Below are 27,209 nucleotides of genomic sequence, written 5' to 3'. Positions count from 1 at the left end.
CCCAATGCTCTCACTGTGGATATGCAATAAATGTACAGATGGGACACCCCATTAAAGTAAATGTATCATCAGAAAGTGACCTGCTATATAAATCACTTTTTAAAGAATTTGTGTTGTTGTTTTTAATTTTCCATTACATACATTTAAACAAAAAAACATAAAATCCTGCAGTTTTTGCCCTGTCCACTATGTCCTATATTGACGCCACTTGGTCTGTTACAGATCACTTTTCTGCAGTTATATATGATTCTAAAACTGCCTAGAATTATAAGGAGATATTACCTCAGCCAGACAGGATCCACCATACACAATAGATGATTGTCAGAGCTCATCTCTTCTTTCCTTGTACAATGACCTCTGCACAGCTCACAGAACATGCCGAGAAGACTCTCCCATAGAGGTCAGTGAGGTCCCTGCCTGACCATTCTCTCTATGGAACACATTCAATATTTTCATGCTATTCAGAACATATTAAAAAATAGAAAAATATACATTTAAGAAAGAAGATAATGTAATGAAAATCTAGAAAGTATTAAACTCTATGGGCCAAAAATAAGAAGTATTCCAAACATACTTCTTCTTTATGTTGTAATATACAGAATACAGAAACACCCTCTTAAACAGAAGTGGCTTCTGTGAGGCTTATCAAATGCATGACTTGTAATGTATGAAGTATATTATGCATTAGCGAGAGCAACATTTTATCCTCGAAAATCGCCACACAACCATTTTATCCTCAAAATCGCCACACAACCATTTTCTTCTAGGACAATTTATGAAGAATCTCAGAAGTCACTTCATAATGCCATAGGCAGGTGACATTAGAGGACTGTGCTTTACATGCAATACAATATTTATGTGGCAAATCTGAATTTATGCCTTATGTCTGTCCTACCAACCCTATCCTCATGTACAGGGTAGGCAGAAAACCCCTTACTGGGAATGCCTACAAATTTGCCAGGATCTCCCTTTATCAGCAATAACCTCTACTAAACCTTTCCTACAGTAGCAAAGAAGATTTGTGCCTTGAGGAGGAATTTTGGACCATTCCTTCATGCAAATGTTTTTCAGTTCATCAATATTTCTGGGTTGCATTTCATACCCAGCCCTCTTACAGTTGATGGCATCTTGTGAGGGTTAAGGTCAGAACTCTGACTTTGTAATTCCAAAAGAAAATTATTCTTCTTTTTCTAACAATTCTTGATTTACTTGTGTGGTCATAGTCTTGTTGTATCACCCAACATCTCTTCAGCTTGAGGTTAATGGACAGTTATCCTTACAATCTCCTGTTAATTTTGATGCACTTCAGAATTCATTGTTAACTCAATGATCACAAGTCATTGAGGCCATGAAGCAGAAAACCAGCCCCAAACTACATGTATGATGCTCCCTTCACCATGCTTTATAGTTGGGATAAAGTTTTTGGTGTTGATGTGCAGTATCCCTTTTCCTTCATACATCGCTCTGTGCATTTGTGCTAAATAAAAATTCAATCTTCCACATATAAAAGAAGCAAAAAACAAAGCGCAGAACTCCTTACAGAGAGTAAAAATGAGATACTAATATATTCACAAAAGTAAAAAAAAAAAGAAAAATAAAGTACTGATCAATAAACACTAAGGTACACTGCATCCACCTGATCCGGGTGTTGGCTATTCTGCCTTCTTCTGGAGTGTGAGCAGTATGCCATCATACCATTATATAGCCACTTTCTAATTACAATTCCTTAGCAACAATTCAAAAAATAAAGAACAATTCCAGAAATTGAGGGAGTATGTAGGTACCTACATAACTATTTTGTGATCTATTTTGCGACTGGAGATGCTTACAAGGTACTGTCTTGTGGTGCTAAATTTAGAAAAAAGTATATTATCATGAATAAGTGGCTTTCAAGTAGCGGCCTGCATGGCCTAGCAGCAGAAGGTGTGTATGTGATGATGTACGGATTTGTAAGTATAGAAAAGAGATGTACTAATGTGGTGATATTTATCTACTGTCTATGGACAGGTTAATTACTGGAATTCCTCTTTATTTTTTGAATTGTTGCTTGTCTTCTCTTCTGCAGTTCTTTTGCTTTTGTATTCCTTTTTCGGGATTGTCGATTGTACTCTTACAGTAATTCAAAGGGTCACTAAACCCTTACATACTGCAGAAACATAACTTGCTATGGAAAGTTTGCCTGTTGTCCTTTCTTCATGAAGAAAGAAGAGCAGCGACAATCCAGAATTTTCTCCATTAATAGATAATTTGCCTAAGCATGGAGCGATGTACACCCAGGTTTTCAGCAATACTTTTGTAGCCTTTTCTAGCTTCAACACATCTGAGAGTTGCACACACTGAGACATGCCTCACACTAACCAATCTTTTTTTTGTTTAGAATAACATTGTGTCACGGACATCCCGAGTTATACGGACGTCCCGTGACAGTGAGTGGCAGGAGATCTGTGAGTCTGGCAACACGTGGTTTGATCTGAGGATCAATAGGTTTCTGTGTTGTTTCTGGTAATGGCCACACCCCTTGCCTACAGGTGTTGCTTATGTGGTCATTTAACCATCCTTATTTATAGTTGCTTCTCCCACTATGCTGTGTGGTTAATAGCTTCTGTGCCTGTGGATTGTTTGTGGTTGGATCTCGGCTGAGTTCCCGGTGCTTCCATAGCCTCTTTGCAGTTTTCTTTCCTTTCCCTTTTGTATTTTGTTTGTGTTCTGTGTGTTGCATTTCGCTATTGTTTGTATTATGCCTGAAGTAGACTCCTGTTTGTCCTTCCTTTTAGAGGAACATGTAGTCTCGTCCCTGCCAATAGTACCAGGGTCCTATAGGGCTAGATAGGACTCGAGGTATTCCTGTGTATGAACTCGCCTACCTTTGCGGACTGTTCTTACTTGTAGTCAGTGAGGATTTTGGTTAGGGTTTTCACTAGGAGGTGTCCATCTTCCTTCCCTAGTTCTCAGGCCTGCTTCCCTGTTTCCCTCCTATTCTCGGTGTGGTGTTTCCCTCCCACACCAAAGAGTGACACATGGTTGTCAGTAAACATACCACATTTATTACTGTAGTAATCAATGCAGCTTTCCAAGTCATTTCAAAGGGTTAATTTTTTTTTGCAACTGTACATACTTTCCTAGCATTTGATGAGGTTAATCTGTTTCCATTCACCTTCCACTCCGGTTCAAAGTTTATTAAAACACACCCTTATACAGTCCACTATTATTTTTCATGATTGTAGAGCAAATGCACACATACTTCTAACTGTATATATATGAAGGACGTATATATGTGTGTGTGTGTGTATGTATGTATGTTCCGTGATCACTCAAAAATGCAACCATCGATTTCAATGAAACTTGGTATACACATCTCTTGCTATCTGGAAAGAAATCTTGTGGGGGTCATATGCCCCTACACAGCAGCTGCATGCTCCAACTGTTTTTGCTACACACATATTGCTCTGTAACTCAAAAACTCATCGATCAATTTCTACTAAACTTAGTACACATATCACTTAGTACTATCTGGGAAAGAATACTGTGGAGGTAATATGCCGGAAAACAATAAGTTTCTGTCTGTCCCCACATCTGTCTGTCTGTTCTTTATGCGTGACCAAACGACTGGACCGATCTTCACCAAATTTGTAACACAGGTACATCAGGTGTCCGGGAAGGTTTTAGACCGGGTCTCAGTTCTCTAGTTCCTGAGATAATACCAACAAATTATTGCATTAGCCAATACAAGCCTGCAAGTCTTTCTCTTCATATACCAACTGCCATACACACAGTCACATGTCCCTTATCAGCCAATAGAAGCTCGCAGGCCTTTAGTCTCCACATACACACAGTTTTACTCCAGGTTTCCATAACAACCTAGCCATTTTTCTTCACTGCTGTAGGTCAGCTTTAGGCTTGGGCTACGTGACAATAAGTCGTATGACACATAGGGCACAACTACACTGCTACATGTGTTGCGCGACATTGATGTCGCACGACAATTTTTATAACGATAGTCTATAGTGTTGCACTGCGACATGTGACATGCTGCAGCTGCAACACGACAGTCGCAGAAAAATCCATCTTGGATGGATTTTTTGCGACTGTTGTGTCGCAGTATGTCACATGTCGCAGTGCAACACCATAGACTATCATTATAAAAATTGTCGTGCGACATCAATGTCGCGCAACACATGTGGCAGTGTAGCCCTAGCATTAAAGGGGCAGGACACTGTGGAGGTCACTGCTAAGGGGGCAGGCCGCTGTGGAGGTCACTGTTAAAGCGGCGGACACTGTGGCGGTCCCTGTTAACACAGCAGGGTACTGTGAGGTCACTGTTAAGGGAGCGGGGTACTGTGAAGGTCACTGTTAAGGGGGCGGACACATGAGGAGGTCACTGTCAAGGGAGTGGGGTGCTGTGAAAATCACTGTTAAAAGGGCGGGCTGCTGTGAAGGTCAAAGTTAAGGGGATGGGCTGCGGTGGAGGTCCCATGTTAAAGTGACGGGGCACTGTGGGGGGGGGGGGTCAGTGTTAACGGGTGGGGACTGTGGAGTTCACTCTTAAAGGGGCGGGGTGTTGTAGAGGTCACTGTTATACTGTCGATATCTTTTAACAACACACACAAACATTAAATGAAATAGATGAAATACAGATGAAACTCGAAAAATTTGAATATCGTGCAAAAGTCCATTTATTTCAGTAATGTAAATTAAAAGGAATTGCATTAATGCAACTTAAAATTAGAATTTTAGGAAAAGGTTCAACATTCTAGGCTCAAAGTGTCACACTCTCTAGTCAGCTAATTAATCCATACCCCCTGAGCAAAGGGCACCTCAAAATTGTGACTTTGGGTTTTCATAAGCTATAAGCCATAATCATCCAAATTATAACAAACAAAGGCTTGAAATATCTCACTTTGAATGTAATTAGTCTAACTCATATGTTAGTTTCACCTTTTAAGTTGCATTACTGAAATAAATGAACTTTGCACAATATTCAAATTTTTCACGTTTCACCTGTATACCTGTGCGAAGCCGGGTCCTTCTGCTAGTGGTTCCAATAAAATTACTTGCATCTAATTGTAACACAGTCACTTGATTGATATTCCAGGTGTATGCACACAAAAAGCATGCTAAAAATCCCTATCATTCAGTGGAATATTCTGTCACTACTGGATCCATTTAATTATTAAAAGGTTCACTGACATTGCACCTTTAACCTCCTCAATTCCTACAAAGCCATTTCATCGTAATTCATTTAGCAATTAGAAATTCCAGGCGGTGTAACTTTTCTGAACCTGTGCAACCTTTTCAATTTTCATCATGTACACACAAAGGCATCTAACACATGAGTGTTTCAATCATTTTAATATAATAAAAAATTAATATATCGCATTACATAAGTATATATATCTTCTAAAATCGCAGATATAATTTAATTCTGCAAAATACCTTTTACCATGCTTACAAAAGAAAGGGCTAATTACAATAATTTATCTTTGAACAGTACATCATAGAAATAGACAAAATATTTATGCATATATTATGCAAATCAAATTACATTACAAAGCAGTTACAAGGTTGACACAAAAAGATAGAATAGTTTCCATCATTTAAAGGCAATTCACAATCATTTTGAGGAACTGGGTGTGTGTTTAAGGCCATTAGTTCTAGAATAATGTATTGTATTTGACACAGAGTTGCACAAAACTGTGGAATATGCTGTAGAAACTGTACATGCAGAAAAACATTGTACTATTATATATGATTAAGCATATATATGTATTTGGGTAATTTAGTAAACATAGTTTTTGTGTATAGAGTTACACACACGTGCTTTTCTCACGCATTTCTCTGAGACCTCAATACTCCAAACGCTCCTACATTAGCATTACTCATGTAGAGCAATGGAAGACAGGTTTTCAACACATCTTCACACATTTCCACCTACCTATACGTTATGGCGTTAATGTGATTAAGTGCTAACAATAAACCCCAATATGTTGAGTTCTGTTTTTGACACACAGATTAAGACACCATGCATCTTATTAAAACAATACAAATAATTACAAAGAAAAAAGAAAACAGTCATTCAGGCATGTAGATGCTTTTTTTTTTTTATCACTTGTCATTGTCTATGTTAATCTGACAATGCAGTGTTTCTGAGATACTCTTTCTAGAGAATACTTTGTTTTGGTTTTCCCCAAATTCTCACATTTCATTTTTTTTTTTTTTGTGTGTCTAAAAAAGAGTTGTGTTTTAAACTATGTTTCATCTGATGACTGGTAATAAGTGCCAGAGTTCAGGGTTTACTTCTTCTTTAAAAAACAAACAAACTGTGCCAGAGCTTAATTCTTGGTTTGTGTAAGAGATTCTTAAATGGATATTGCTTTTTGTGGCTATATTAATTGCCAGGTAGAAGACACTGGATTTCCTACAATTTCAAACTTTTTTGTTTAAGAATAATTACAAAAGTACTTAAAGTTAAAAATTAGTAACATGTAAACATTGACACCAAGGAATTGCATTCCCACATAAGTAGATCTCAGTCAGGGATAACAATAAGGTTTGGATTAAAAGTGTGATTTGTGCTTCCCCCAACAGTTCGAAACTCGAATAAAAATGAATGATCACAAAAATAAGACTCAGATAGGAAACAGTTTTTGTTTTTTTTCCTGACGAGTATTAAAATCTTTCTATTTTCTCTTGCACTCATATTTACAGTTTTGGTCTGTAAACAGAATCCTCTAGATCCAAAAAGCAGATGCTTTTCCAAATACACAGGTCTGTCAAAAGTTCAGTTTTAGTGCACCTTACTTTGAAGCTGACCAGGCAGCTTGCGAGAATAAGTTGGAAGAACTGTACTTTAGTCAGATCTGAGTCTGTAATAGGTGCCCGGTTGGTGTGTATGGTGGTGGAGCTGGAAATGGCTTGAATCCTCTAGATCGCATGTACAAGAGAAACTGGTCTGGAATCTCAGCTAAGACATCCTTGGCTAATCGTGCCATGCTCAACACATGGTTTCCGGTTCTGTCAATGTAGTCACGAAAAGGTACAAACTGTAAAAAATAAAATAAAAAATAGTCCAATATCAAAAACAAATTAAACTTTTTAGGTAAATTAATTGCTTTAAATGCTACATTACTAATATACACTAAAAGGGAAGGGATGCAAATGAACTCTTTAACAAGCTCTGCCTCTAATGCCACCAGATGTAAGGCAGCTATTAAGCCTTGAGACATGACTTGGATATTAAATAAGCCAGCACCTCATCTGCAGACAGCTGTTTCGGGGTGATTGCCCCTCATCAGTGCAGAACAGAGAGTACTGGCTTAACTGGGTGAGAGGCCTGTGTCCGGGTCAGGGGGGGGAACTAACTCTGCTTAGGGAGAGAGCACCTTAATCAGTGTAATTCTCGGAGGGAAAGGATGCAAATGAGGTCTTAACAAGCTCTGCCTCTAATGCCTCTCACCCAGTGAAGCCAGTACTCTCTGCTCTGCACTGATGAGGGGCAATCACCGCAAAACAGCTGTCTGCAGATGAGGTGCTATTATCGTATTTAATATCCAAGTCATGTCTCAAGGATTATTTTAAGAGCTGAACATTGACTTACAGGATAGCTGCCTTACATCTGGTGGCATTAGAGGCAAAGCTTGTTAAGAGCTCATTTGCATCCCTTCCCTCCCAGAAATACAGAGGAGCATGTATGGCCTATAAGTCTCCTCACACTAATTAAGGTGCTCTCTCCCTAAGGAGAGTTAGTTCCCCCCTGACCCTAATATACACTAAATACAGTAATGTTTACAAATAAATAAAGCTTCTCCACTGTCATTTGCAATGGATAAATCCTGGGCTTCTGAACCCCTATGCCATCCCATTCCTTCCCTAATATAGAATATAGAATCTAAGAGGAAACATTACTTTCTGTAGAAATGGAGACACAACACCTAATGCATTCAGTAAGACATGACAATATTTCATAAACAGTCTCCACAGGATATCAGGGAAAACTATTATAATGAAGTGAAACATCAGCTCCGGGGTGACACTGAAAACCACATTCTTATTAGTCACATACTAAAAATACTGTTGGCAAGGTCAGGGACAGTTATGCATCCAAGCACTACTGCTCTTCATGATCACTATGATTAAGAGGACTATCGCTCAAAACTAGGGTGACCACTTTCCTAACCCCCAAAAGAAGGATACCATACCCGGGATAGTGGGTGACGATACAATCAGAGTACATTACAGGGAGGAGGTAAAAGAGGAAAGAACTACAACTCCCGACATGACCAGGCTTATATAATGTGATATCACAGGACACTACAGGGAGGGGTATTAGAGGAGAGGTCTACAACTCCCAGCATGTCCAGGTCGTTATTACAGGATATCAAAGGACATTTCAGGGAGGAGGTAAGGTATAAGATGAGAGGACTACAACTCCCAGCATGTACGAGCTGATATTATGTGATGTCAGAGGACATTATAGGGAGGAGGTATAAAAGGAAAGGACTACAACTCCCAGCATGGCCAGGTCTTAGTTATGAGATATCAGAGGATATTTCAGGGAGGAAGTATAAAAGGAGAGGAATACAACTCCCAGCATGTTCAGGCCTTTATTATAAGATAGCAGAGAATATTTCAGTAAGTGGGTATAAGAGGAGAGGTCTACAACTTCCAGCATGTACAGGCCATTATTATGGGATATGAGAAGACATTACAGGGGTAAGGTATAAGAGGAGAGGACTACAACCACCAGCATGCCCACGCAATTATTATGGGATATCAGTGGACAATTCAGAGAGAGAGAGAGAGTATAAAAGAGGAGGGGACTACAACTACCAAGGTTTCTCAGGCTCCCCACTTCTCCACTGCTGAACAATGCCCACACCTGCACTGATCACATGACAGTGACATCATCACAAGTCCTTACAACTTCTCCTCTCCACTGCTGAGCTCTGGCCCCTCCCACACTGATCTTTTGACAGTGACGTCATCACAGGTCTTTGACGTCTGCCTGCCCAGACCCCCTCCCCCTTCATTATTGGTAATTTATAAAACCCGGCCAGACCAGAAAGAGAACATGTGTGGGAGGAAAAAGAGGGCGTACGGTCACCCTACACAAAATGCATAAAAGTCTCCATCCTTTCCAACAGTATTTTTAATATGTGACTAATCAATTGGATTTTGAAGGTGTCCCAATGCCGAATAAACATTTCATCAGGATATTGTAATGTGTCAATATCCGTTGCAATAAGACAAAAAGGAACAAAAATACAACTGCATGATGTATTCAGAAATGCGTATTATCCCCAACTAACGCCTTCTCGTCCGGAAGATTTTTTATTTTTGCGTTTTTGTTTTTCACTCGCTGCATTTCCGGGACCTTAAACTTTTTATTTTTCCATTCACATAGCCATATGAGGCTTTTTTTTTTTGTAAGACAAGCTATACTTTCTGATGGCACCATTTAATATTGCATACAATGTAATAGGGCACTGGAAAAAAATCCAAATGGGAGGGAATTGGAAATAAAATGCAATTCTGCCACAGTTTTATGGGCTTTATTTTTATGGTGTTCCCTATGTGGTAAAACTAACCTGTTACCTTTATTCTCCAGGTCAGTAAGATTATGGCGATACCACACTTGGATTTTTTTTTTTTTTTTTTATACTGACAACAACAAAAAACTTTAAAAAAAAATTCATCATCATATTCTGACCCCTGTAACTTTTTTGTAGTTATGTCTATGGAGCTGTGTGAGGGCTAATTTTTTGCGTGACAATCTGTACTTTTAATTTATACCATGGGGTGTGTAAGACTTTTTGAACACTTTTCATTACATTTTTTGTGGGAGGTAAAGCAACCAAAAAGTGGTTTTTGATGTTTTTTCCATTACACCATTCGCTGTATGGGATAAATATTTTCCTATTTTATTAGTACGGGTATTTTTGCACGTGATGATGCCCGTGATGTTTTTTTTAAGTTTATATATTTTTATTTTGGGGAAAGGGCAGTGATTTGAATTTTTGTTTTTAACTTTATATTTAATATATCATTTATATAATTATATTTAATATTTTAAAAAACTTTTTTTTTTTTTACACTTTTTTAAAGTTCCCATAGAGAACTTGAACATGTAATCACTAGATTGCTTTGGGAGCATTGGAGTGTATGAGAATTGCACTATGTTGGTTCCTATGGCGCCCTGCCACACCCTTGGACGATTCAGAAGGACCAAGGCTGCCGCACACAATATCTGTCCGGCTCCCCTGATCCCTGCTTGAAGAGCTGTAGCAGGCCTGGGAGTACGTGCTCCTGGGTTGAATCTCTGTGATAGATGTTATTAGCACTATCTTAAAAGACTTGCCCAAGCTGTTTGTGTACGGAACTGGGCGGAAAAGGGTTAATCTGTGGTCACAGTATGGTTATTAGACTAATTGAGCAGGCATCAGACTCCATATGTCTGTATCAGGTCTTTCCATATGTCTGTATTTCCGTTCCGCCAAAAGAAATAAAAATAACGTCCTAAAATATTACATTTTTACCTGCACAATGTCCCTTTCTGCATACCGTCCTCTTGATGAAACCCGGACTTCATCACCATCCAATTCTACCATTGCTTTGAAATAAAAAAAATAAAAATAATGGCCATTATTTTATGCATCAAACAGTAAAGCAATTGCTTATCTTAAAAACGTTGTAGAGTAAAATAAACATTTCACTTCAGAATATTGCAGAGTAAAATACAATATTGATACTTTTTTGTGGACTGGTATGCTGTGATGATGCACATGTACATTATGTTGGACCTTACATGTGACATGGGGTTTAGGCCTCTTTCACACTACCGTTTTTTTTTTCCGTTTTGCGGTCCGTTTTTTGCGTTCCGTATACGGTCCGTATACGGAACCATTCATTTCAATGGTTCCGCAAAAAAACGGAATGTGTTCCGTATGCATTCCGTTTCCGTATTTCCGTTTTTCCGTTCCGTTGAAAAGATAGAACATGTCCTATATTTGGCCGCAAATCACAGTCCGTGGCTCCATTCAAGTCAATGGGTCCGCAAAAAAAACGGAACACATACGGAAATGCATCCGTATGTCTTCCGTATCCGTTCCGTTTTTTGCGGAACCATCTATTGAAAATGTTATGCCCAGCCCAATTTTTTCTATGTAATTACTGTATACTGTATATGCCATACGGAAAAACGGAACGGAACAACGGAACGGAAACGGAACCACAACGGAAGCAAAAAACGGAACAACGGATCCGTGAAAAACGGAACGCAAAACACTGAATTCAACATACTGTAGTGTGAAAGAGGCCTAAGGGATACAAAGCTAATAATTGTCAATGTAGTATAGCGGAAGTGCCTAGGTCAATAATTCCATTTTAGAAATGTTGATAAAAATAGTGAACAATCAATTTTGCTAGAAAGAAAACATTTATATCAAAGTACACAGACAACAATATGTAGCATGCAGTAGTGGCCTTTTGAAATTTCATCTTTCTAAAGCACAAAAGGCATTCCTTGTACAAATTCATCATACAGCATTTGCCAGACTGGGGAACAAAAAGAAAGCAGAAAACACATTTTTCTGTATTGACTTATTCCACTCATCATTGATTGTTTTAGACAGTAAGCTTGTGGCAAAGAATCTGCCAAATTATCCGTCAATTGCACATTTATTTTCTGGGGAATTGTGCATTTGTTTATGAACACGTTCTTATCTGATTCTAATTGTACAGTTCAGACATTTTCTTAAGATATGGCTGTTTTGTTCAAGTGTTTCATATTACAATGCTCGAAAAGGAAATGTACAATCAGAAAATAACCTTTTGTTTAAATCACATTTTTATGTTTATTTTTAAAGAATTTTTGGTTATTTTTCATTTTCCATGTCAATATCTATATGTAAAGAAAAAAAATATAAAAATGGCCAATTAGAATAATAATAGGTGCCATTTCTTGGCCTGTACAGATCACTTTACTGCAGTTACCTGCTTATCTATACACAGAGGTAATATCATTACATGCAGGATGAAAATGGCAGGTAAGACAGGATCCACCATTCACAATAGGTGATTGTCAGAGCTTATCTATTCTTTCCTTGTACAATAACCTCTACACAGATCACAGAGCACGCCTAGAAAACTCTCCCATAGAAGTCAATGAGGTCACCCTCCTGTCCACTGTGTATATGGACCATGGGGCTGCCGCAAAGCAATTTTCTTAATGCTTTCTAAATGCTGTTCAAAACAGCTCATGCAATATGGCAGCTTCCATAATCATGTTCAGGAAATGGAATAAAACAATCAATCAATGCAATCAGAAAATAAAAAAAGATAAGAAAAAAAGAATCTGTTTCACTATCTGGTTTTAACTGGTAGAAAAAATGTTGGTGACACATTTCCTTTAACCCCTTCACGTCTGCAATCTGTATATATACGTGATAGCTGCACATACCCCGTGCAGCTACCACGTATATATACGTTCTGGCAGCTCTTTAATCCAAGTGCTGCAAAGCGCTTGGATTAAAGCTTCTGCCCCTGCCCTGCTGCTGTCACGGACAGCATACAGTGCAGTAATGCCGGCAAGGGACCAATCAGAGTCGCCCCTTGCCGGCAATCGATCCGATTGGTTAGTCTGTGCAGACTAACCAATCGGATCGCGGCAGTGTTAAAATGCCGGTTTCAGGCTCTGATCTGCGCTCTGCAGATCAGAGCCTGAAATCGGTATGGTGTCCTGAAGCCCCCGATCTGTGCCCCCTTGAAGCCCCCGATCTGTGCTCCTTTTTCTTGACCTGCCCCCGATGCGGTCCGCCCCCTCCTGCCCCGATCTGTGCCCCCGTCTTGTCAATCTTCTTATGCTGACCCCCCCCCTGCCCCGATCTGAGTAAAATGCTGCCCCCCTCCCCCGTTTCCAGCGCTGCCCCCTGCCCCCGATGTGGTCCCCCTTGTGTGTGTGATGGCAGCGTGTGTCAGCTCTATGCTGACACTGCTGTAACCCCATAGATGCCGCAGTAGCGGCATCCATGAGGTTAATAGAGGGAGGGGGACGCCTTTGCATATGTTGACTCAAATTTATGACTGTCATGAAGTACAATGTGTCACGAGAAAACAATCTCAGAATGGCGTGGATAAGTAAAAGTGTTCCAAAGCTATTACCACTTAAAGTGACGCATGTCAGATTTGTAAATTTTGACCTGGACACTGGGGCATCAATGACCTTTGGTCATGAAACGGTTAAGTATAACTGCATATTTACTTGACTTGTATTAATTGCAGCTATTATGTACCACTTTGCAAATCAGGCATACTACACTTACAAAATTAAGCTTATGTAAGTATATAGATGCAGGATCCTGGAAGTCGTTGCAGTTTTTTATGGTCACAGTCAGACCCACATTGCAGAATAGGAGAAATTTAACTCACTGCTATTTAGTCTGGATGATGGATAGACGAGTAGAATCTCAAGTTTTTCTTTTAACTAAGGACACGTTCTCATTACCGTTTACTTTTCCGTTCCTCTGACCTGTCTGACCAGTCAGAAGAACAGAAAAAAAAAAACACAAAAAAACCCCATATCCATTATTTTGAGCATCCGTTGTGCTCATTTTGCAATAGGTTTTGTCATTTTCATCACATAAGTTATTTGAGACCATCACACAGGACTTTTGCTTCCATCTGAAATAACAGATCTCTGATGAAACTCACAAAAATTGATACAAAATGAGCACAATGGATGCTCAAAATAAAGGATCCATTTTTTTGTTATTTTTCTGTTTGTCTGATGGATCAGGAGAACAGAAAACTAAACGGTGATGTGACATGGCACAGGGGAAAACATAGGTTATATGCGCACAAATCAATGTTTTGTATATCTAATAAAATAGCAAGTTGAGAGTTTCTATACTAAAAAATTAAAATTCATGCAATATATCATAAAATACAATGTGTAGTATATGGCATAAACCTTACCATCAAATTCTGCAGGTCCCACTCCTACAATAATAATGGACATTGGAAGCTTGGAAGCCTTTAACAAAAAAGAAATAATATAGATAAAATAGGAATAATAGGAAGCCTAGCAATATGTACCACACACACATAAGTAAATACATCCAGCTCTTACTTAAAGGGTAGATAAATCTAATATACACTGAACAAAAATATAAACGCAACACTTTCGGTTTTGCTCCGATTTTGCATGAGCTGAACTCAGAGATCTAAAAGATTTTCTACATACACAAAAGACCCATTAATCTTAAATATTGTTCACAAATCTGTCTAAATCTGTGTGAGGCAAATGGTGGCCACACCAGATACTGACTGGTTCCCCCTCAGTAAGGCAAAACTGTGCACATTTCAGAGTGATCTTTTATTGTGGGAAGTCTAAGGCACACCTGTCCAATATTCATGCTGTCTAATCAGCACCTTGATATGCCACACCTGTGAGGTGGGATGGATTATCTCGGCAAAGGAGAAGTGCTCACTAACACAGATTTAGACAGATTTGTGAACAATATTGGAGAGTAATGGGTCTTTTGTGTATGTAGAAAATGTTTCAGATGTTTGAGTTCAGCTCATGCAAAATGGAAGCAAAACCAAAAGTGTTGCGTTTATATTTTTGTTCAGTGTATATATACTTATTTTCACTACAAAAAGCAGACAGGCAGACTTGGTGCACATTTGCACTGATAACATAGTTGGCAGGTATTCAGTTTTTGAAAAACTGAACAGACTTCTCTGTTAACCTTAAACACAATGAAATATGATTTGGTTGACTGCTAAATGAGGTTTTAAAATAGAATAATTGAGAATAACTAAAAATCAACTACAACAATTTTAAAAAAAAATTGGGAGGAATGGTTGAACAAACTGAAAGCGTAATTAAAATTCTGCTTACAAATGCTGGAAGTCTTCAAAATAGGATTAGTTAAAGGATAGGTCATTAATTTTTGATCAGTGAAGGTTTGACAATCAGCTGTTCCATACAGCATTGAAGGTGCTAGTAACAGCGCCGGAGGCCACAGGGAAGAGTTGATCAAGGGGGTGTGGGGCATCAGCCCCTCACTGATCAGATATTGATGCACTGTAAATCTCATCTAAGTCTAATGACGCGGTTGTCACCTGCATCTAATGACAACACAGGTAAAGTTATATGTTATTGTTATCATGCATTGCAAACATGATATAGTGCTAAATCATAGTCAGATAAGTGTTAGCTGTGACCTAGTAAAGGTCAACAAGTGGACTTCAAAATGTCAGCTCTCAGGTAAGTCAAAATTTGGAGAACTGTATGTAGTGGGCAATAATCAATTCTAAAGTGGAATTTAAATAAGAAATGAGCAGTACTTGTTGCATTATATCATCAGTTGTAATTTACATCCCTAAATTGAACCTACAAAAATTCATTCTCAAAAGGGCAGCAAGTAAATATCCCGCCCCCACCACCACCATTTGACAGCTGAAGTTTCCTCCTCCCTTCCTTTTCCGCTACAGTTTCAGAAACATTCATTGAAAACCAGGGGTTCTTCTAAGTGATATGTGATGATGGACAATATGCTAACAGAAGTCCCCGGGAAAAATATAAAGAAATTCAAGTCATCCAATTTTTCTGGAAAATTCCAAGAGTTGGCCACTTATATTATTTAAACGTGTTTGTGACACAAATTACACACTATTAACTAAGAGCTATGTAATTTTCCTCTAACCATTCATTCAGCTTTTTAGTAAATGCAATCCTGCTTACTAATGTGATTAAATATAATTTATAGGCTGCACAGTCTATAGCAATGAGTGACCACAAAGAACTCTGCTGTAGACTTTCCAGCTTTCTATCAGCTGTGAATATCAGCCTCCCCTATACTCATCCAGCTCATACTGACAACAATCCAATTTATCAGAACTATTTTTAAACATTTAGAAATAAATAATTTAGAGTCCTCTTCCTTTCAGCAAGTGCGTAACATCTGCTAGTTTTGGAACATAATTTAGAAAGTCTGCCCAAAGCAAGGCAATGACCGAAAAAATACATGTATCAAGAAAATGTCAAGGCAGACACTTTTTATATTGGAGTAAATAAGTGACCTTCTGCCCCATAGGTACCATCAACTGCAATATATTGATATATTCAGTCTATTATTATCTATTCTACGTTTCGTACAAAATAGAGATACATGTAAGTTACAGCTGCCTCTAAATGACTACAGCCGTGAACTGATCAGACACATTTCTAATTAACACTTGATAAGGTCTTTCAGAAAATTAGTAAGGGAGAACAGACTAATGAAAATGCACATTACATTGTGGAAAGATGAAAAAGAAAATGGATATTGAACAGACATTGTCTCAAGCACTTTATCTCATCTTCCATGCTCCATGGTCAATTAAATGGCATATATACATCAGCTGGGTCATCATGGAGCATCACTCTCCCATAAGTATGGATTGTCTCCCTACTGCACAATACAGTAACTTTTAATAAGTTAGGATATAATTTCAGAGTCCTCAGTTGTAGATAGATACCTTTTGACTGAGGACAACATTTTTATCTTCTCTATGTACTGGTTCACATGGTACAAAGGTTTTATTCCAAACTTTAAAAAAAAAAGAAACTGACCATAAATTAAAATTCTAATTGAAAAATCCGGTTGGATGACTAGAGAAAAAAACCTAGAAGTTCAGTTGCTCGGACTTATCCCTACTGTTATACAATGACATGAATGTATGACAACCTTCACAAACATAAATTGCCCATACTGTAACTTCCATCTAGAAACATGCACAGGCCACACTCCTAAATGGACCCTTGCCCACACATCACTAGTTTTTTTTTTTACCTTAGACCACAAAACCATCTGCTTTATCTATTACGCCTTCTCATAACATGCACTGAGAGACCTTAACATATAGTCATGTATCTCTCAAGGATATCATTTTTGTTTTAAGTGGTTTAAAATTCTAGATTTATTTAATAAGTCCTTGTATTTAACATTATATTATGGAAAGGCAGCATATGTATTGATGATGCATATTATATTTTCCTACATCATAAGTTACATGTGAGTTAAGATTAAACACATGGCCTACAAACTGAACATTTAAAATAAGAGGTCACATTGCTACATGGGTAGTATCTGCTAGTTCAATACATTCAGTGGCGGATTATAATAAGGCCCCAAACACTTACAATGCATTCAGCATTGCAGTGCCCCCCCCTTAAGCTGAGCGGCCATCTACTACATTATTTGTACTCAAAGATGTTGAGTACAGATAATGTAGTAGATGGTACTTGCAGTCCTATGTAAAACCACAGATAACATAAGTTAAATGGGTTTTCCAGGATTTAAATACCGAAGACCTACCCTCAAGATAGGTTATCAATATGATATTGGCAGGGTCCTACTCCCAGGACCCTTGCTGATCAGCTGTTTGAGGAGATCATGGTGCTCCAATGGCTTCCTCACTGCTTACCGAGCACAGCTCTGTCAATTTGATAGGGCTATTCATAGCTTTATTTACTTGGATGGGACTGAACTGCTCCTAGGCCATGTGACTGATGAATATGATGTCACATGCCCTAGGAAGAGGCATAAGTGCTCATGGAGTGCTGCAGCCCCTTGATACAGAAAAAAATAAAAAATAAAATATTGGGCGGCACATGGAGGGAGGGGATCCAAGTTGAGTAGACAGCCCTCGGCCTATGATGACTTCCTTCTTAATAATTTTTACACATTTCAGTTTTTTATGGAGGGCTAAATGTCCGCGACTGGGGGCCATTTTGAAATGCCCAGCCACTGGCGTACATTTACACTGGGCGGGGTGAAAGGGTTAATCCACCCCTCGTTGCAGTCACCAGTATCATCAAAATAGAAACATCAAAATGTTTAGGATTTCTTTTTATGTGCAGGTTTTAATATAAGAAGAGGAGTTGAGTCAACAGATTAATTACTTTTCCTACAGTAATCTAGTGGGAAGTTAGTAATTAACATGTTATATGTAAAAGAACAGACTACATACTATGGATTTAATAGTTAGTTTTAGTTGGATTCAGTAGACTCCAACTTGGCTTCAAAATAAAATAAATATATTACACAATAGTGAAGAAAACATTGAAAAGTCAAGATGTTACTATGATTTTATTACAGCAAGTTTGTTATTAAATATTATACACTGGAGATATTTATGAAGTTGGAGCCCTGCTTATTAATTGCTACAACTGGGTATGCTACCACTAAATGTAATACAACTACTGTAAGGACAACAATAATGGATTCTTTGTTGTATTTTGTACATTCCTTTAAAAATAAACTATTTATATGTATGAACATCTGAAATATTACATATTACTGTACAATTTTCATTGTATTCCTATAATCCCTTGAGTCCAGGATGACTTGTTTGCGTTTTTGTTCTTCCTCCCTGCCTTCCCAGAGCCATAACTTATTTAATTTTCCATCTTGTCTTTTGCGGGACAAGTTGTACTTTCTAATGGCACTTTCTGATATTGTATACAACAGTGTAGTGGAAAGCTGGAGGTGGAATTGGAAAAGAAAAATGCAATTCCACCACAGTTCTAAAGGTTTTGTCTGTATGGCATTCACTATGCAGTAAAGATGATCTGTTACCTTCATTCTACGGGTCAGTACTATTACAACATCACCACATTTATAAAGTTTTTCTTGGGATTTAATACAGAAAAAAATTAAAACTTAAAAAAAGTGTTTTTTTTTCTTTTCATCACTATATTCACCATTCACCGTATTTTAGGACAAGGTGATGCCCATGATCTTTATGATGTTTATTTTTACTCATTTACTTTCTGGGGAAAAAGGGGTGATTTAAATTTTTATATTGTTTGATTTATTTATTTTCTTTAGAGAGACCCCTTTGCATCAAAGTGAAGGAATGGTTTCTTAGATCGCCTCATAGGGGGCTTCCTGGCCTGGAAGACTTCTGGATTTTCAGGATTTTAATGCAGTGCTCATATTTGACCTCAGCATCTAAAGGGTTAAATGTCTGTGATCGGCATTATTGCCAGTTGCAGACATTAGCCCCAGGGCTCTCCTGTTTGTAACAGCAAAAACCCGACAGTTATGGCAACCCCTGCACTTGCAAGTGGCCACCCTATTTAAATCCCTTCCTTCCACCGCACATATACGACACGGGGACTCGAGGGGTTAATGATCTTAGTTGGAAGAAAATAAAATATAAAATGTTAACTGCACAGGCTAAATTATTGAATGAAAAAGCAGCAAATGAAACAGATATTCCAAGCATGCAGCTGAATTCATACTATGCGTAGCCTAGGCAGCTGCTGCCAAGGCCAATAAGATAATGGGTTGCATTAAAAGGGGCATAGATGCCCGTGATGAGAACATAGTCCTACCACTTTACAAATCATTAGTCAGACCACACATGGAGTACTGTGTGCAGTTCTGGGCTCCTGTGAACAAGGCAGACATAGCAGAGCTGGAGAGGGTCCAGATGAGGGCAACTAAAGTAATAACTGGAATGGGGCAACTACAGCACCCTGAAAGATTATCAACATTAGGGTTAGTCACTTTAGAAAAAAAGAGGACTGAGGGGAGATATAATAACTATGTATAAATATATCAGGGGTCAGTATAGAGACCTCTCCCATCATCTATTTATCCCCAGGACTGTGACGAGGGGACATCTTCTGTGTCTGGAGGAAAGAAGGTTTGTACACAAACATAGAAGAGGATTCTTTACGGTAAGAGCAGTGAGACTATGGAACTCTCTGCCTGAGGAGGTGGTGATGGTGAGTACAATAAAGGAATTCAAGAGGGGCCTGGATGTATTTCTGGAGTGTAATAATATTACAGGCTATAGCTACTAGAGAGGGGTCGTTGATCCAGGGAGTTATTCTGATTGCCTGATTGGAGTCGGGAAGGAATTTTTTTCCCCTTAAGTGAGGAAAATTGGCTTCTACCTCACAGTTTTTTTTTGCCATCCTCTGGATCATCTTGCAGGATAACAGGCCGAACTGGATGGACAGATGTCTTTTTTCAGCCTTACATACTATGTTACAAAGTGAAAATCACTTACATTGACTATTGCTTCCTTTGTCTGAGCCATATCAGAAATAACTCCATCTGTTATAATCAGCAGAATAAAGTACTGGGAGCCATCTTTTATTGAGGCAGCGTATCTACAGAAAAGAACAATTATTGTTAGTGACAGCCACAGAAAACAAACATAACTTGCAAATGTAGATCAGACTTGTTAATAATACAGGCATAAGAACAGTGTAATGCTGATTTCAGATACCGTATGGTGGAACTGAACTGTAATATGAGAAATATAACTGAGACATTCAGAGCAGATAACAAGTCTGCTACTGCTGTGAAATCCCCCGCATTATTCCTTTCCCTACTTCTCCCTGTACTGCAATTTGTTACATTTGTGCTTCACCAAACATGTCCCTAAAAAAACACCACATCTGGACGTGGTCTATGAAGACGACTGCATACATTCCAAGAAGATTCATTTTCTTTCCAGTGCATGCGAAGGCTGTGTGAATCCTTCAGTTGTTTTCGAGTTACAGCAATGTGGTTTACACTTGGTCCCTCTGCTGCACGGGCAAAACTACGGCAGGAGGAGTCCGGGATAGAGATGAGTGAATTGATTTGAAACTAATCGGATTCATTACAAATTTTACAAAAATTAGGCTGCCAAATGAATCCAAAGTTTTAGTGATTCTGTAATTATTGTCAGGAAGAAGATGATGGAGAATGACATGGTACTGGGAGTAAGTTGGGGGGGAAGGGGAGCTTGCCCTGAGTGTCTTAGAGCCTGACAACTATCAGGGGGCAGTAGGCAGGCAGTTCCTTATGCTATGACAGAAGAATCACCATCCGAAAGGATGTGTGTTGTGGCAGTGTCTGACAAAAAGCAATTACAGATGCAAGCCTGTAATCTAGCTGTACTTAGGACATTATAGGGAGAGAATAGAGAGATATCCTTGGATAGATTTTAGGGAATTTGATCAGGGAAAGCTTTGTGAGTGAGTGAAGGACTGGTTACCCAGTTGTGTGTTTATGCATTACAAAATCTTCTGCAAGAAAAAGAAACAATTTTTTTTTTACGTACTGTATTTTTGGCCCTATAAGACGCACTCCCCCCCCAAAAGTGGGGGGAAAATAGCAGTGCGTCTTATGGGGCGAATGCTGCATTTTGCCGAACTGTAAATGATACGCCGCACCGCGATGCCGCACAGCGGGTGTATCAGCTGAGAGGGAGGAGGGGCTGGGGGCCGGCATCTGGTTTTATAATGACAGCAGGGCCTGTGCAGTGACTGTATTCTACCACACGGGCCCCGCTCACTGTATATACCGTAATCTTATCTATAATTGTAGGCGTTGTTAATATATACAAATTCAGGGTAATCAGCGGCTGTATTACGGTACTTACAAGCACTCAGAAGCAGAGAGGAGGCAGGCGGAGAGGATGGGCACTGGCAGCGTGAGTCACTACTTCACGCGCCTGCGCCGCCCGCTTTATGAATGAAGCAGGCAGCGTGGGCGCATGACGTAGTGACTCACGCTGCCAGCGCCCGTCCTCCCGGCCTGCCTCCTCCCTCCTCTCTAGCACTTTTTGTAAGTAATACAGGCGCTGATTACTCTGAATTTGTATATATTAACAATGCCTACAATTATAGATAAGATTACGGTATATACAGTGAGCGGTGCCCGTGTAGTAGAATACAGTCACTGCACGGGCCACGCTGTCATTATAAAACCAGATGCGACTCCCACCCCCTGTATTGGGGGTCATTCACTCTACAGGGACACTGTTATGGAGGGGATCTGTGGATGACACATATATGTGTCATCCACAGATCCCCCCATAGCAGTGTCATCCATAGATCCCCATAACAGTGCCATCCAGAGACCCCAATAAGAGCCATCCAGAGATCCCCATAACAGTGTCACCCACAGATCCCCCATAACAGTGTCACCCACAGATCCCCCATAACAGTGTCACCCACAGATCCCCATAATAGTGTCATCCACAGACCACCATTAGTTCAAAACCCACCAAAAGCACACCTTTTTGTTAAAAATATTTTTTTTCTTATTTTCCTCCTCAAAAACCTAGGTGTGTCTTATGGGCAGATGCGTCTTATAGGGCGAAACATACGGTATATAAGGGTCCATTCAAACGTCCGTAGTGTATTGCGGATCCGCAATACACCCGCCCTGCACTCCATAGAACTGCCTATTCTTGTCCACATATGCGGATCCGGACAAGAATAGGAAATGCTGACTGCTGAAATTAGTCTGTCTGAAACAACTGTATGCTGCCCTCAGAGAAAAGAGCTGATGAGCTCCCTTTAAAGTGTTGCAAAGCACAAATTATAGATGTTCCTAGTTAAAAGATTCATTCAGCTTTATTGGTTTTACACTCTTAGGCTACTTTCACACTTGCATTTTGGCTTTCCGTTTGTGAGATCCGTTCAGGGCTCTCAAAAGCGGTCCAAAGCGGATCGGTTTTGCCCTAATGCATTCTGAATGGAAAAGGATCTGCTCAGAATGCATCAGTTTGCCTCCGTTCAGCCTCCATTCCGCTCTGGAGGCGGACACCAAAATGCTGCCTGCAGCGTTTTGCTGTCCGCTTGACGAAACTGAGCCAAACTTTCAATGGAGTTCATGACGGATCCGTATTGGCTATGTTACAGACAATAGAAACGGATCCGTTTTTGCAGATCCATGACGGATCCGCCCAAAACGTGAGTGTGAAAATAGCCTTATATTGAACATTTGGCATGAAATGTCTCCTAAAATAAAATAAACTACATATATTGCATGTAGTGCTAGGGTTGGGCGATATACCGGTATCACGATATACCGCGGTATTAAAAAAACGGCGATATGGTGATATCGCTGTGTCCTAAATACCGCAGTATTTCGTGACGTCATATAAGCGGTCATGTGCGCTGACCACTTCTAAATCTGCGTCCGTGGCCGCCCGCCCCAGCATGAACCGATACGGGACATTTGCAGAGTACTTGTACTCGTGCAAATGTCCCCGATACCTGCTGGCAGCTTGTGGCGGCGCTCTTAGCAGTTCGGCCGGCGTGGGGGAAGGAATGCAGAGACTGAAGAACTTTCCTGGCACCCGGCCTCTGAGAGGACACTGTGATTCGTGCAATTAACCCCTCAGGTGATCACAGTGTCCTCTCAGAGGTCGGGTGCCAGGAATGTTCTTAAGTCTCTGCATTGGTGGCAGTGGGTAGTGCGACCCCCCTCCCTCCCCAGTATTAATCATTGGAGGCCACAGGGTCATCCCCCCATCATTGGTGGCAGTGGGCCCCCCCCTCCTCCCTCCCTCACCAGTATTAATCATTGGAGGAGGCCACAGGGTCGTCGTCCCCATCATTGGTGGCAGTGGACAGTTCCGATTGGAGTCTCAGCAGTGTAATGCTGGGGCTCCGATCGGTTACCATGGTAGCCAGGATGCTACTGAAGCCCTGGCTACCATGGTATGTTAGTGAGCAGCCTTATACTCACGTGCGCTGTGGCCTCCGGGCGCTCCTTCTTCTCATAGGTCTGTGCGGCGCATTGCTAGCAATGCGCTGCAAAAGACAGAAGAAAGAGCGCCCGGCGGCCACGGCGCACGTGAGTATAATGCTGCTTACTAACATACCATGGCAGCCAGGGCTTCAGTAGCGTCCTGGCTACCATGGTAACCGATCGGAACTGCCCACTGCCACCAATGATGGGGGGACGACCCTGTGGCCTCCAATGATTAATACTGGGGAGGGAGGGGGCCACTGCCACCAATGATGGGGGGATGACCCTGTGGCCTCCAATGATTAATACTGGGGAGAGGGCCACTGCCACCTATAATGGGGGGACGACCCACTGCCACCAATGATGGGAGGGGGAGGGGTACCCTGTGGCTACTGCCACCAATGATTAATACTGGGGGAGCGCACTGCCACCAATGATGGGGAGAGGGACCCTGTAGCCACTGCCACTAATGATTAATACTAGGGGGGTGGGGTTGAGTTACCAGAGGGGGCTGATAAGAGGGAGAGGCTGGGAGGCACATGAGGGGCTGATCAGAGGCTGGGGGGGGGGGGGTGATCAGAGGCTGGGGGCTGTTTTTGGACTTTTGGTTGGTCAGTGGTCACAAAATAAATGTGTCATTTATTTAATTGTTATAATTGGTATAGGTGAGTACTTAAATAAGAGTATCGGTACTCGTTCTACAAAAAAATTGTATCGGGACATCCCTACTATAAACCACTCATTCTGGTACAGAATTAACCCTGTAATGTTTTTGTTGTTACTAGAAGTCAATTGACTAGTTACAGATACCCAAAATGGTGAAAAATGACATATAAAAGTATAACAATTAACGTCTCCTTGTGGCTGCCTGGCTGTCCCCATACAGTATAATGTCTCCTTGTGGCTGCCCCCATACAGTATAACGTCTCCTTGTGGCTGCCCCCATACAGTGTAACGTCTCCTTGTGGCTGCCCCATACAGTGTAACGTCTCCTTGTGGCTGCCCCATACAGTGTAACGTCTCCTTGTGGCTGCCCCCATACAGTATAACGTCTCCTTGTGGCTGCCCCATACAGTATAACGTCTCCTTGTGGCTGCCCCATACAGTATAACGTCTCCTTGTGGCTGCCCCCATACAGTGTAACGTCTCCTTGTGGCTGCCCCCATACAGTATAACGTCTCCTTGTGGCTGCCCCCATACAGTATAACGTCTCCTTGTGGCTGCCCCCATACAGTATAACGTCTCCTTGTGGCTGCCCCATACAGTATAACGTCTCCTTGTGGCTGCCCCATACAGTATAACGTCTCCTTGTGGCTGCCCCATACAGTATAACGTCTCCTTGTGGCTGCCCCATACAGTGTAACGTCTCCTTGTGGCTGGCCCCATACAGTATAATGTCTCCTTGTGGCTGCCCCATACAGTGTAACATTTCCTTTTGGCTGCCCCCATATAGTATAATGTCTCCTTGTGGCCCCAAGTGTTTTTTTTCTTCTAAATGGGCATTTATCGCGATATATATCGTTATCGCGATAAATTTCTTAATATCGTCCAACCCTATAGTAGTGCTAGGCTGTGAGAGCAGCAAGATTAATTTCTACTGTGTGTGCTTGTGTCACAATTGCTGACAATCTTATAGTAAAATCATATGGAAAGCTGTAATTTTATGTAATGACTGTGTGGTTATATACATGTAGTGCTATAATTAAAATTATTCAAACATATTCTATAGCTGGAGCCTCCACGTTATAGTAAATACAGGAACAAGTCAACCATTCATCAGAATATAATGAAAGGCTCTTCTGAAATGTCCTAAAATAAGTTGAAGAAATTACTGGTAAAGACGTACTTTGAATACTAGTTCAGTTTCTAAGGGTACTTTCACACTAGCGGCAGGAGACTCTGGCAGGCTGTTCCGGTGGGTGAACAGCCTGTCGGATCAGTCCTGCTGCTAGTTCACGTATGTCCCCAGACTGCTGCTCCGTCCCCACTGAGTAAAAGGACTGCGGCTGTTCACCCGCCGGAACAGCCTGCTGGAGTCCCCTGCCGCTAGTATGAAACTAGAACAAGAAGGACAGAGATAAAAATGCTATATATAATGTGGCAATGTGAATAGTGGGGTGTATATCTCACCTAGGTGAGATAAGTAAAGTCCAGGAAGATGGCGCTGGCTTCAGCAAACCTAGTTGTACGTTTCTTATATCTACTTGCCTGGATAACCTATATAGCCCAAATCGCTCATGCACATACAGGATGCTCCTCCTTTAGTTCCTAAGCCTTGCAGCCCATTCGTTGTTGCTTTACACCACATCATTGTTCTCTCTAACCTACTATGAATGTCATTCTCTCTTTTAAGTGGCTTCTTTTGAATATGTTATTGCTCAGTTACATGTAGCATTCCTGCTCTACAAGTCATGGCCAACTACCAACAATACACTGTTCTCTGGACAGCTAGGTGTTACTGGCTATGCCTGAACAGTTTGCTCCTGAATGCACAATATACTTCTCAGCACAGCATCCCTTTATGGGTTCAAACAAGAGATACAATTTCCCGTACCCCCGAAAAAGAGAAAAACAAAACCAAATTTGGGACTCCCAGATCTAGGTACTGTACCTTACCGGCAATTTTAAGCTTTTTGTAGCAGTAAAATACATTCAACAAAAACAGAGATCTGCTCATGTACGGAGATGGGATGTCCATACTGAAGATATTCCATATAGTAAGTATTACTTCATAATTATATGCAATCCCTAACGTTTATTTAGTATATGGATCAAATCAGTGACCTGAATATGGAGTGCTAAAGAGTTATGTTATAAGGCTAAAAAGGCATGAATATAGGGTGACTAGGCATTTGAGAACACATTATAATAAACAATTAACAAGGGGGTTTACCAGCTCATTGACACATATTAAAGGACACTTGTCAGCAACCCTATGAAACCAGGCACCTGGTAGGGCTAATCCAGCTCATTCAAACCATACCTTTTTCTCCTTGATGAATTGCCTAACCACGCATTGTACCTTAGCAAGACACCACTCTCGTTACTTCATTGAATGGGCCAGGCATCCAGTTAATCATCTCATCTGGCCCTGTAATTCAGCTCCTGCACCTCTCAGTTCATCCTCAGCACATGCACAGTAGTCTTCTTTGTAGTGGCGCCAGGCAGGGCCGCTTTAGTAATAGGGCGAGATGTGCAACTGCACTGGGCCAACAGCATCAGGTCACATGACTCATGCCTCCCAACCATAATGGACCCGGTGGAATGGTTGGGAAGATGCAGCATGTCCTGCTTTCATTTGTATCTGCTTTCTGAGGACACAGATACAGTTGAATACAGTGGTGAAGCAGGCAGCCCTCAGCTACCTGCTTCACCATCATTCCTCAGTCTGTGTGCTACCCAGCAGCAGGTACAATGCACAGGCTAGGGAGAATATGCTCCATTCATCGGGGAAATGGGGCCAGGTGAGTAGTGCTTTTTATTTTATTAAAACTACATAAACATTACTATTGGTGCACTAAAGGGGCAGCATTATTGTAAGGGGCATTATGCTGGAAAACTATTTTAAGGGGGATACTAAAGGGGCAACAATGTGAGGGGCATTAATTAATGCGAGGGGTGCAGTAAGGGGACATAACTACTAAGGTGGCATAATTAATGTGAGGGGGTATACCTACT

At 40.5% G+C, this 27,209-nt stretch overlaps 1 protein-coding gene across 1 annotated transcript in view; it reads right to left on the bottom strand.

Annotated features, from left to right (window-relative positions):
- Positions 1–5,330: 5,330 nt before the first annotated feature.
- CPNE8 (copine 8) overlaps positions 5,331–27,209 on the bottom strand; it is a 269,455-nt gene continuing 247,576 nt past the window's right edge. The window contains exons 17-20 of the mRNA XM_044280216.1: positions 20,065–20,167; positions 13,969–14,026; positions 10,533–10,606; positions 5,331–7,040 (exon numbers count right to left, since the gene is read on the bottom strand). Of these exons, the coding sequence (XP_044136151.1) occupies positions 6,852–7,040; positions 10,533–10,606; positions 13,969–14,026; positions 20,065–20,167 (424 nt within the window). The 3' untranslated portion in view covers positions 5,331–6,851. The remainder of the gene's footprint in view (positions 7,041–10,532; positions 10,607–13,968; positions 14,027–20,064; positions 20,168–27,209) is intronic.

This window comes from Bufo gargarizans, chromosome 2 (assembly GCF_014858855.1).
Source record: "Bufo gargarizans isolate SCDJY-AF-19 chromosome 2, ASM1485885v1, whole genome shotgun sequence".
Classification (NCBI taxonomy): Eukaryota; Metazoa; Chordata; class Amphibia; order Anura; family Bufonidae; genus Bufo; species Bufo gargarizans.
Note: the sequence above shows the minus strand (reverse complement) of the source record. Positions and strands in the feature narration are given on the sequence as shown.